This window comes from Schistocerca nitens, chromosome 4, assembly GCF_023898315.1.
Source record: "Schistocerca nitens isolate TAMUIC-IGC-003100 chromosome 4, iqSchNite1.1, whole genome shotgun sequence".
In the NCBI taxonomy this organism is placed as follows: Eukaryota; Metazoa; Arthropoda; class Insecta; order Orthoptera; family Acrididae; genus Schistocerca; species Schistocerca nitens.
The window spans coordinates 380,510,262-380,522,826 of record NC_064617.1 but is presented as its reverse complement, the minus strand read 5'-3'; the positions used below and the strand labels follow the sequence as shown (position 1 = coordinate 380,522,826).

The 12,565-nt window shown below is 35.0% G+C and overlaps 1 protein-coding gene across 1 annotated transcript in view; it reads right to left on the bottom strand.

The window, feature by feature from the left end:
• Nucleotides 1-236: 236 nt before the first annotated feature.
• Nucleotides 237-12,565, bottom strand: part of LOC126253117 (zinc transporter ZIP13 homolog) — a 229,114-nt gene continuing 216,785 nt past the window's right edge. The window contains exons 4-5 of the mRNA XM_049954238.1: nt 11,011-11,287; nt 237-1,787 (exon numbers count right to left, since the gene is read on the bottom strand). Of these exons, the coding sequence (XP_049810195.1) occupies nt 1,609-1,787; nt 11,011-11,287 (456 nt within the window). The 3' untranslated portion in view covers nt 237-1,608. The remainder of the gene's footprint in view (nt 1,788-11,010; nt 11,288-12,565) is intronic.

Genomic DNA, 12,565 nt, shown 5'->3' with positions numbered 1-12,565 from the left:
GATTACGAAAAGATTTTTAATTATGGAATAACCGATAACAAGACACCAAGCAAGGAAACACACAAAGATAAAATATAATTTCTGGAAGTTTAAGGACAGACAATTAATAGTAATGTGTCCACCTCTAATTCACGTACTGTTAATAGTATATGGCATTGTGCAAAATTGTGTAGTTAAAGGAAGTAGCAAGGTTAATAAAAATAAATCAAAAGGTGTAGGTATAATGTAGACTCAAATATTTTCAATAAAATTTATATATTTTATATCTTACACAAAAATATTTTTTCATTTGTATTTACAATTAACCTGGTCAAAATGTACAAAATTCAAATGGGAGTTTATCTGTGATGTCACTCAGTTTCGAACACATTTGTGACTGGGTGCACATCGTCTACTAATTACAGCTTAACAACATTCTGACTAGTTGATATATCATTTTGTTAAAGCTATAAAGTTTCTGAGGACAGTGTGGAAAACACTGTGCCTTATAGTGAAATATTGTGTGTGTCAGAACATACAAAAATTACACTATCAAAATGAACGTTAACTACTGAGGAAAAAGACATTTAAAAAGACTGAAAAATTAATGTTTTTACATAAATAATCTCTCATGTCCTCATTTAGCTAACACTACTATTATTATTATTATTCATAACATGGTTTTAGAATGGAAGGATTAAAGCATTCTGCTGCAAAATTAATTTGAAATTTAAAACTTATCTACAGTAATGGCAAAAACATATTTTGTAAACAGCAATCACTTCTATTTTAGGAATCTGTAAACATCCTCTATCATTGTCATTCTCCAACAAAAACAAGTAAGTACATTAGCTTTCAAATTTTTCAACGAAAGAAGCTATGACGTAGGTCTACAAAATTTTGAAATCAGAATAAAGTGATTTTAAAAACTGGTAACTGCATCCAACAATGTGTGTATTAGTGCAACAGGAATTTACAGTTACAATACCGTTCATTTATATCAACATTCTCCATCAAATGAGGTATGTTGTGCATTATATAGAACAATGGCATTGTGGTAGACGCTGTCATCATGATGCAGACCACTTTGTCCAAAAAACTGAAATATTATGTGACGGCAGTGAAAATGAAGATTTGTAAATAAATTTTAGTCCAAAAAGCAGCAAATACTTAGTCATAATCAATTATAATTACAGCTTTCTGCACAACTGGAAACAACTAAGTAATGATAATGTTTCAAGGACTTTGTGTTACATTTAACACATTAACGAAAGGAACTTCAAATATTAAGAAGCACCACTTTGTGTAATATGACAATGTTCACATCATCTAATAAAAAATAAACATCAGATAATGAACTGAAAAAAAAATCAGAAGATATTACATCACTTTTTTCCAGTTCCCAAGTCACCTGATATAAAACTTACAGAAAAGGAATTTAACACATTATGGTATCAAATCCAATTAACTCTGTTACGTGAACTTATATTCCGTACTTTCTTTTACTGATATGATGTAGCTGCACCAACAAGCTCTCTTTTTCCTTTTAGTGTCAAAAACCTGCGAAGTCACAATGACATACTTCAAAATAATATTATGTCTTCTGCATTGTGCTGCCAAATGCACTTTTTACTCTTCAACTACTAAGCCTAGAAGTGCCATAATTGCTATACCAAACAGAAGTGACATAAGCTGCATTAAGGAGTCCTTTGGATTCTCTTCTTTCAGTAAATCTGGTAATACTGTTACCAAGGCAATGTGAAGAAACCCTCCTGCAGTGAATGGATGAATCCAAGACGTTTTTGCCTCTGAAAAACAAATATTCACACATTTTACACATGAATAAGAAACAGAGAAATAGTTAGATGACAGGCAGTAATCCTGTATTAAATATATGTTTTGGTGACAACACACACACACACACACACACACACAAAACACAAATTATAATTAAAAAAAACTGTAGTAAGGCACCTTAAGGTGTGTGGCTGACTTGTTTTTCAGGAACCAATATTAATCCCCCTCCCCTGGCTTTTCCCTCTTCCATTCACAAACGGTGTGTGGGAATAACAACTGTTAATTGGTCTTATGAGTTTTTATTTTCTCGTCTTGGTCATTTCACAAGAAGTATATGGAAGGAAATAATATGTTGCCTGACACTTCTTGGAACATATAACCTCATCATGGTGCACACCACCTGTCTCTTAGTGTCTGTTACCGGAGTTTGTTGATCTCTGTAACACCTTTAAACCTACTAAACAATGCCCTGATAAAACAAGACCCTCTTTGTTGGATTTTCCCTATCTCTTCCATTAATCTGACTTTGTAAGTTTCAATACTGATGAGAAAAACTTAAGAACTGGTTGCACCAGTGTTTTGCAAGCCACTTCTTTCATGTATGAATTGCATTTCTTCAAGATTCACCCAAAAAGTCTAGGCCTGCCACTTGCTTATCCTACAAATTGTTCAATTTTGTCATTTCATTTCAGGACACTCCAGACTGTTACTAGGTATTTTACAGCTGTTGCTGTTTCCAGTGACTTCTCACTGGGAGTTTAATCAAACAGTAATGGATCTCTTCATCACTTATATACAATAAATTACATTTCTTTACATTCAGATTCAACTGCCAGTCCCTCCACTAGCTGTCAATATTCTGCACATCTTCTTTCACTTCATTACAGTCACAGACAAAAAAAATCTTTCAAATTACATTTAGTGCTATATCTGATGTATCTTTTCATTAGCATCCCTTAGATGCAACAGTCATAAAAAACAGGTTGTCCTACAATCATATTATCAAACATGGTGACTATACGAGACATTTCAAACATATACTTACATTATTTAAAAAACAAAGATGATGTGACTTACCATACGAAAGCGCTGGCAGGTCGATAGAAAAACAAACAAACACATACATACACACAAACTTCAAGAGGGAAGGAGAGGGAAAGACGAAAGGATGTGGGTTTTAAGGGAGAGGGTAAGGAGTCATTCCAATCCCGGGAGCGGAAAGACTTACCTTAGGGGGAAAAAAGGACAGGTATACACTCGCGCACACACACACACACACACACAGTTTCTGTCTTCTGTATTCAAGCAACCAATGAATTAATAGCAACAAAAACACTAATCACTGAACTTCACTACAGTTTCATTTCTTTGAGTCTGTAGGTGTCCCTTATCTAACTGTGATGATAAATGCTTAACTCTTACTGAAAATTTACCACAAATAAATAGATGGGGGACCTGGGACTAATTAAAGAGTCTGTCATTATACCAAAAATGCAGATGTCAAGCAGTGTGATATACAAACAGTGCTAGGTAAATAGTGAAGTGCTTCGTAATGATGAACTGCAAAAACATATCCCACTCATTCATTTAGCATGTAGGTAACATTTCCTAGCAGGCTTTGAAATCTTTGAAATTTTTTTTTTTTTTTACTTCTAAAAACAGTGTAGAAGAAGAAATTTATGACCCAAGTTGACGAGAGAAATTCTGTCTAAAAGTAAACTAAAATTTCTTATTATTTTTCCATCAGTAACATTTTGATGGAGATTTACTATATCAGCATAAAATCCTCTCCATAACTAGTGTTAATAAACTATGTTTAGCTCCATACTACAAATATTACAATATACATCCTCTTGTTCATAACATTTTCTGCTTATTTTTGATTATCCTTCCATAGCAAAGTTTTCAGACCTGTTGGTTTCTTCCTATGTTTTCTTAACTCCTAAAGAACTAACCATCACTTTTGAAAATGCAATTTCTCATGTATTTCTATCACCCAAAAGCCCAGGGACACCCAAGTATTGTCAGTGATCATAAACTTGACCAAGGCAAAGGGAAAGGCTCCACCTAGAGAAAAGCTCCACACAAGCATTTACATGAAGAACAGAGCCTCTTCTATCAGATAGCCTAATGTAGTACTCTCATGATGATTTCGAAACAAGAAGAACAGAGTTAGATAAAAACTGAATATGCCACAGGATGTACAATGCAACAATATCATGATAGTTTTAAGAGTCTGTGTGCTTACAGAGCAGTGACAAGGTGGGTAAAAACTATCAACTGTCAACACCAAAACATGACAAATGTTTGTTGGCCAGGTCATTTTTGTGTCAGTGAAGTAAAACTGTCTGTTCTTACTGTATTAGTAAGAGCTGTCTTGAAAATCAGGATTAGTGTTTACTATTGTGCTTCACATTATGGAGAAACTCCTGAGCACGAGAGAAACTGCATTACAATGTGTTCCACACAGTTAGACAGGAATAGAGAATTAGCTATGACACACTGTTTGCTCATGCCACTTGAAATATTATGAATATGAAGTAGAGGTTTTCTTTTGCTCTGTCATCGTGCTGGGTGAGTCATGGACCAAATTGTACAAGCCCATAAAATTCCCATAAACCAAATGGCAGCATTACGGATTACCATGACAATCGATAGTTTTACAGAATCCTACAAAATAATGTGAAAATTACAGCTATTCTCATGTGCATTTGTGATTGTGTTACCCCTCACACACACCATTCGTCAAAGGCAGACTGTCATTGCTCCCCACAGATTATACACAATGCTGGTGTCTACTTTTAAGGGATAGTAAAACTATTTTGTACCAGTCGTAAGTGTACAGGGCCGAATATAAAACTGTATGGAAAATGATATGAACAGAGTTCATCTCTGAAGAACTGCACGATTACTGTAAAAGTGCCTTATTTGCCAGACCACGGACTGAAGCAGCAGAAGTTGCTAGTTCCAACTTATATGATGTTGAGCTCATGGGGGAAAAAAACCACATCATTTCAGCATACAAACCACCTAACATACCATTCCAGTTTATTAATCTCAGACCTTTGAATCCACTTGATACCAACATAATGATAACAGACTTCAACAACCACAATGAAGCAGATGGATAATCTGGAACTGATGAGAAGTGCAAAAGCATTTTAAAACGCTAGAAGAAAGTAAATTTGTATTGCTCCATGCTGGTGAATTCCACTTACTCTTAACAGTGCAACATGGAAAACGTTGCTATAACTCTGACTAAATTGTGGTTTCTGATAACTTGCCAACAAATTGCCAAACCAATAGGTGACTCTACCCTAACACACAAAACAGACTCATTATTTGCCATGATGTTGGCTCATTTAAGAATGTCAACTGGTCCATTGACAAGAAGATACAACTTCTAGAAAGTAAATTGGGTTAAGCTTCCTATAGAGCTTGATACCTCTACAACAAATATCAAACAATTTCCACATAACTACAGACATCTTATGAAAGCTGTTCAACAATCAGCATGGCACGACACATTATTCAAACAGGTTGGAGAATGGCATTCTCGCCTAATCTCTTGAAAAATACCATTTTAATCACATAAATTTTAACCTATCAATTGCAGACAAATGGCAGCTCTACACTGTAGCAGAGTAGACAGATGTTTTTTTCCCATTACACTCAATTAAATTTAGATGCCATAAATTTGAACAGCATTAAGCAACAGAGTGATAGTTTACTGTTAATACAGTACACAAATTAATTTTTTTAAATTTCCTTATCATTCATTAATGGATACCATGACTCATCCCACATCCCTAAAGGTTCTCTTTCTTGATTGGATATCCAGAACAAGGCAAATGAATGAAGCTAGAAGGCAAACTAGGCATCACCTTAAATGGATCCATACTACCTTCAAGAACCACAGACAAAATTAACAGAAGGCCCAGACAAGAAACAACTTACTTGCTACACTAGTCAATAACTGATGTGGAGCAGGCACTGCAATCATGTGGACTTCATATTCTTGTGTTGTGTTATTAATTAACTGAGTAATAAAGCAGAAAAGCTTCTTGCCTATTTCTAAAATAGAAACTCATGAAGAACTAATACGGGAAAATGGAGTTGCTGCATATACTATGACAAAACGTAAGTTCAGAAAGACTGAAACAATTAATTTTTGTAGTGATCAGCACATACAATTGTGTGCTTGTGAATTAATACTGATACATAATTCATTTTTAATTGTAGCTGTATATAGAGCCCCACTGCGAACTTATGATTTTTTTATGAGGCACATGAATTCCTTATTATGTTGTCAGACAGCAGCAAGCAGTTAATAGTCTCTGGTGATTTCAATGTAAATTTTCTAAAAGAGTCTCATAAGGAAAATTATCTGGAAACATTTGATCTCCTGCAATTTGATTTAGGTAACTGGCTTTCTAACACAGTTGGATAAAGACAGTAAGTCCCTAATTTACAATGTTTTCTTTGATGAAGCAAGTACACCCAGTACTGTATACCCAGTCACAAATACTCTCTTTGAATATGAAGTGCAGTTAGTCAGCATAAATAAGGCACTGCCTTATGGTAAAGATACTATTTACCGAAAATTAGTTAGAATAACTAATGAGACCAAGACAAACATTTTTCAGAATAGTTTACTAGAGATGACCTCTGATGAAATTTATAATGAACCAAATGTTGACATAAAATTTAATCTCTTCCATGATTAATTCATCTCATTGTTTGAAAACAGCTTCCCCGTAAGCTAACAAAAAGGGCATTAAACAGCCATGTCAGAAAACTGCAGAGTGCTAGATGGATTAAAGTGCCTTGTGGAAGGAAAAGGTAAATATGCACATGGCACAAACAACTCAAATTTGCTAAGATGAGTTATTAAAAAAATAAGGAACATGCACACTGTCTCAGAAATCAATATTTCTACAACAGACTTAAGGCCTTATGGGAAGTAGTAAAATGAGATACAACACAACAAGATACAACACAGAAACATTCTTTCTAAATGAAATGGAAGGGCTATTAATTTTTAGTCTCAGGTAACAGATATGTTAAATCATAATTTCTAAACTGTAGTAAAAGACATAGGTATGAACAGATCAACAGAAAAAGCACAGCGGTGTGTTGAAAAACAACTCTCAAAATTCAATCATATAATGTATCATGAACTTCTCCCTCCGAAATTAAGAACATTATCTATTCTCTCAAAAATAAAGTTTACCTGGATCTGATGGTGTTTCTCGCAGAGTACTGAAGACTTATTCACATCAATAAGTGCTGCCTATTCTGAAATATGCAATGCATTACTAACTCTGAGCATTTTCCCTGAGAGGTTGAAATGTGTCACTGTCAAAACTCTATACAAGAAATGTGATATGAGAGACGTCAATAATTACTGACAGATATCACTACTAATTTCATTTACCAAAATTTTTGGAAATGTCACATATTCTAGAGTAATATCCTCAATAAATCACAGTTTGGGTTTAAAAAAAGTTGCTCAACTGCGAATGCCATTTACACGTTCACTCATCACATTTTAGAATAACTAAATGACAAAAAAAGGGCCAGTTAGTATTTTCTGTAAGCTATCTATGGTATAGCCAACCAATGGATAATGTCATATCTAACCAAAAGAATGCAGAAAGCTATACTTAATACCTCAACCAATGTAAGCAGGCGAGAGTCTTCTGAATGGGGAGGAATCACTTAAGGGATCCTAAAGGTCAAACCAATTTCCACTATTGTTTCTTCTTTATGTAAATACCTTTAGTCTAATATACAACAAGCAGACTTAGCTCTTTTTACTAATTACACTAGCAGTGCGATCAGTTCAAATACATACACAGGAACAAAATAAATGATAAACAACTCTCTTAAAAAGTATTACTGAGTGGTTTTCTGCAAATGTTCCCACTGCCAGTTTCAAAAACACACAATATATTTAGTTCTGCACATTCAGAGGTACTACACCAACGATAATTGTAACATGGCACCAAAAAATATGGGGGCATACTGGAAATGCCTCTGAATTTTGTATGTGAAAACACTTATAACTTTTTAAAAATAAAACAGACTTTATTAACATTCTAAATCTTTTTCTTGAAGCCTTCACATTTATTTCTCAACATAATCACCCTGGCAACAAACACATTTATCCCAATGAGAGACCAGTTTGTTGATACCATCACAGTAGAATGTTTGACACTGTTGATGCATTCACAGCCTCAACTCTGCTTGCACCATATCATCACTATCAAAGTGAAGTCCTCGAAGGTGTTCCTCAAGTTGTGGAAACAGATGAAAATCGGATGGGGCCAAGGGGGGGACAGCATGGAAGATGATCGATGGTGAACCCCAGGAGTCAGATTGCTGTAGATGTCGTAGCGCTTGTGTGTGGTCTGGCATTGTCATGCTGATAGAGAGCCGATTCATGTGTGGATTAACTCTTGAAATTCATGCTTTCAGCTTTCTCATACATGATGCAGTTAATAAAGGCTTGATTATAGCCAGCAGTTCCATGTGAATGTACACTGCAATAGTTATGTAACTAAGAAGAGGCTTGAAGAGGCTTGCAGAGGATAGAGTAGTGAAGAGAACCCAGCTTTTGACAGAACACCACAACAACTATATCACAACTTCAGATATGGAAAAAATATATGACCAACACCCATGAGCTTGCACTATCACAAAAAAAGACCAATGCAAACAAATTTTTGTGGAGATGAGTGACTGGATGAAACCTGCCGAAGACATCACTCCAGGATATTATAACTGCCGTTCCTTAATAAATTGAGGACTGACGTGGGCAGATCAAAATATAATTCAGTTACATGGCGTATACTATGATGTGGAGCCATTGTGAGAATGGGGAAAACTTAATCAATATCAGATGTTTCAAAATGACCTCCAAATGCAGTGAAGTACATTATCAAGATGGACCTACTTCTATTGACTGAAAGAGTTTTAAAGTTAGTGATTGTGCAGCTTAATGTTCTGTTAAATTAAGTTTTTAAGCATACTACTGAAGCTAACAACCAGACCTGAGAAGTGTTATGTCACAGTTACTTTATCTAGCTACGTAGACTTTAGTTTTGATTTTCATTTCGTTGGTAACAGTAAACAATAGCTATGAAAGATTTTTAAGATGGCTGCAACAGCAACTGTTGAAATTCTTCACGATAAAGGATGACAGCCAAAAACAGTTGCAGGATAAAAATTTTATTAAAATTTCTTGACCAAGGTTTCGGTACATATAAACATACCTACATCAGAAGTAAAAAATCCTGAACAGGAAGACACTTTCATTAGAAAAGCCATAGCATCGGAAGTGAGAAACAAAAGCTTAAGTAACAGTGAAATTACCAAAGTAATACAGGCACAAAATCTTAAGTTACTTACTGAAATTACATCATGTAATTAACTGACCAAATTGTTAAGAAAAAAACAGCTGTAAAATGTTCAACTTTAGGAGATAACAGGGCGAAAAAGTATGAGGGTAATAACTTTATTTCTATTCCATTTTTGGGGAACGTTTCATATAAGATAAGAAGACTTTTACAGAAACAATACGGTTACAGAGTTGCCTTTTCCGTAAATAATAGCCTGAAAAAAAGAGTAATTCATAATATTGGAGCACGAGAAGAACTCGGCACTAAGTCTGGTGTATACAAAATTACTTGTAACGACTGCCCAAGCTATTACATTGGACAGACAGGTAGACCCATTAAAGTTAGGTATAAAGAACACATGTTAGGTAAAAATGGGGAAAACGTACATAATTCCATGTTTGCCGAACATCTATGGCTCTTACAGCATACGCCACGTGAACTGGACGACGTAGAGTTGCTTCATGAAGCGAATAAAGGTTACAAACTAGACTTGCTCGAAGAATTAGAGATTTTCAAGCATCTGTCTCTAAAAGATGGTTTTGTTCTTAATGAACAGGTGCAGCTTCGAAACAAAAATTTTTTAGACAGTTTCAAACCCCTCCTTGCCTTAATGTAATATAGTCTGGCTGACTAGAAGTTAATTTTCTTGCTTGTTGATGCCGATGAAATGCGCTTTTCCTGTCTTGTTGGGATTTTACGTATTTTTGATGTTTGTTGGTTGTGATTTTCGATGTGTATGTGTGGGTAATTGACTAGTATGTTTTTATTCACAACGACAGATGGTTTCGTTTTATTGTAACATTTTTGTTGTTTTCGCTAGTATGTATTTCACCGCCTACGTTACGCGAGATTCTCACGCATTACACTAGTGCCCTCTCTCGGTAGATGTTCCATAGCGCAAGCTTTATCTGTTTGACACTAGGACACAGGTAAATTGGTTCTATATTTTCTATTTTACATAAATGTTTTTAAATGGCCTGATACGTTTTATTTATTATGACAGAAAGTTTGAATTAACACAACTTTTAATAATTTTTGATGCGCTTATGTATGTATTCATGGATTTTAATATGCGCGAGTGTCTGGCACATACAAGTGCCCTCTCTCAGCGAAACCATCTGCCCTAGTGCTTTCACACTCTTGTCTCGATAGTTCATAGGCGAAGTAATGGTGCTAAACTGTTCGCTTTGACCCTGTGCCCATAGTCATGTTGTACAAATGGAGAAGATGTCTCAATTATTGACGACGCCTTTGGCACAATTGTTTTATTAATCTCCATTACATGATGTAATTTCAGTAAGTAATAAAGATTTTGTGCCTGTATTACTTTGGTAATTTCACTGTTACTTAAGCTTTTGTTTCTCACTTCTGATGCTATGGCTTTTCTAATGAAAGTGTCTTCCTGTTCAGGATTTTTTACTTCTGATGAAGGTATATTTATATGTACCGAAACCTTGGTCAAGAAATTTTAATAAATTTTTATCCTGCAACTGTTTTTGGCTGTCATCCTTTATCGTGAATAACTATTAAATTAATACAGCAACAGAATGAATTTAAAAAATAGAAATATTTTTTATTCCCACTAGAAGTACCTTCTGCAGATGTCTGCCAAACTTTTATGACATATGACCTAGACACTGCAACACATTTTCTGTTGTCAGACTATGTTGTATGCAACAGATGTTTGAGAAACAGAGGTAAAATGTGTTTTCTTTTGTAACAGTTAAGACTTTCACCAAACGCCCTACCCAACTCACAAGAAATACCTTGCTGTCAGTAATCAAAATACATAAAACAGGTTTATCAATATAATATACAAAAGTGTGCATACCAACTGTGTTTGATGCTCCACTGAGTAATATTGCTGTCATTGACCCAACAACACCAGCACCAGCTGTGTACACCTGGGCTTTTGCAGCATCCCACCGTGAGAAACCCGAACGCAGCAAGATTGCAAAGTCACCCACTTCATGAGGGATTTCATGGAGCAATATTGCAAATGTTGTAAGTGCACCATGAGGTAAGGACACCATGAAGCTACCACCAACTGCTAAGCCATGAGTGAAGTTGTCGAATGCATTAGCCAGCAGATTCAGGTAGCCACTCACCTATTCAAAAGAAAAACAAACAACTTAGACCTATAGAGAGAATAAATTACTATTCATTAACTGGTGGCACAGCAATAAACATGAGCAAAAAAAGCTAGCTTTCACTAACAGGCTACTTCATCCAGCAAGTAGGTGGAAAGAATGTGAGGAAACACAGCTATTCAGAAATAGGAAAGAAATTATAGTTGGAGCACAAGTTATTTTGTTCAAATTTCTTAATTTGCTATCACTTGGTAAATATTTGCTTTTTAAATTTATTTTAGATTTTTTTTTTTTCATTGCAGATGTCATTACAGATCCAGGTTTTTTCTTGTCTCTTGTCATGCAAAATTATCATCACATTCACAGGAACAATTTTAACTTAAATAATGATATAAATATATGTAACTCTGAAAAAGACTTCAGTAACTGAGCAAAAATAAAACTTACTTCAGTATGTATTCCAAGACGAAGCCGCAACAGGCCTTTTGACTACAGTGTTAAGTGAGTGAAGACTCTGTGGTTAAACATAACTTTTGTTTGCTACTACAAACTTCTACATGATATACATACTCCCTCCTTACCTTTCCTATAATAACATATCTTGAAGATTAAGGAGAAAAATGTATGGCAATGAAGACAAAACAAGTAAAAACTTTAGTGAATGTCAGTGACATATTGGAATTTTGAATAGTTTTATGAATTTTGTATCCCACTTAGAGACACTCATTCTCTAGTGCACACAACTTTCCACTTACACTTTACTTTTGTTTGACTTTTCCCTAGCACATGAATCAATTCCTTTCTCCGTCACTCTTCATCAAGAGGAGGAGAAAAAAGGAACAACTACAGCTGTACATTCAACACATAGAGTCTTAAGTGAAGCTAACATGGCTTCTGTAAAATTTTAAGAAACTTTTCCCAGTAAAATCCATTTTGATGCTCTTAAGAAATGTATTGTGACAGCAGCAAGATGAGCACATTGCCCTTGGCCAGTAGCAATTCGGAGACTTTGATTTCACAAAGGTTTTTATGACATGTCTACAAATAAGGTAGTCCAACTTTTTTGAATTTTTTAGACAACCTAACATTAAAAATACTGGGCTTCTGGCCATACTCTATTCATTAGGCGAGAATGGAATCAATGACCACTTTTCTTTCCCGAATTCTTTGTAAACAGGCTTGATGTGAAGGCATCTATGTGACCTTGGTTGTAGACACATTTTGCTTCTGTAAATGTGGCACTGTCCATTCCAATTTCATTTTAATATTGTGCTCTGATCTGGTTATTTGTATTTA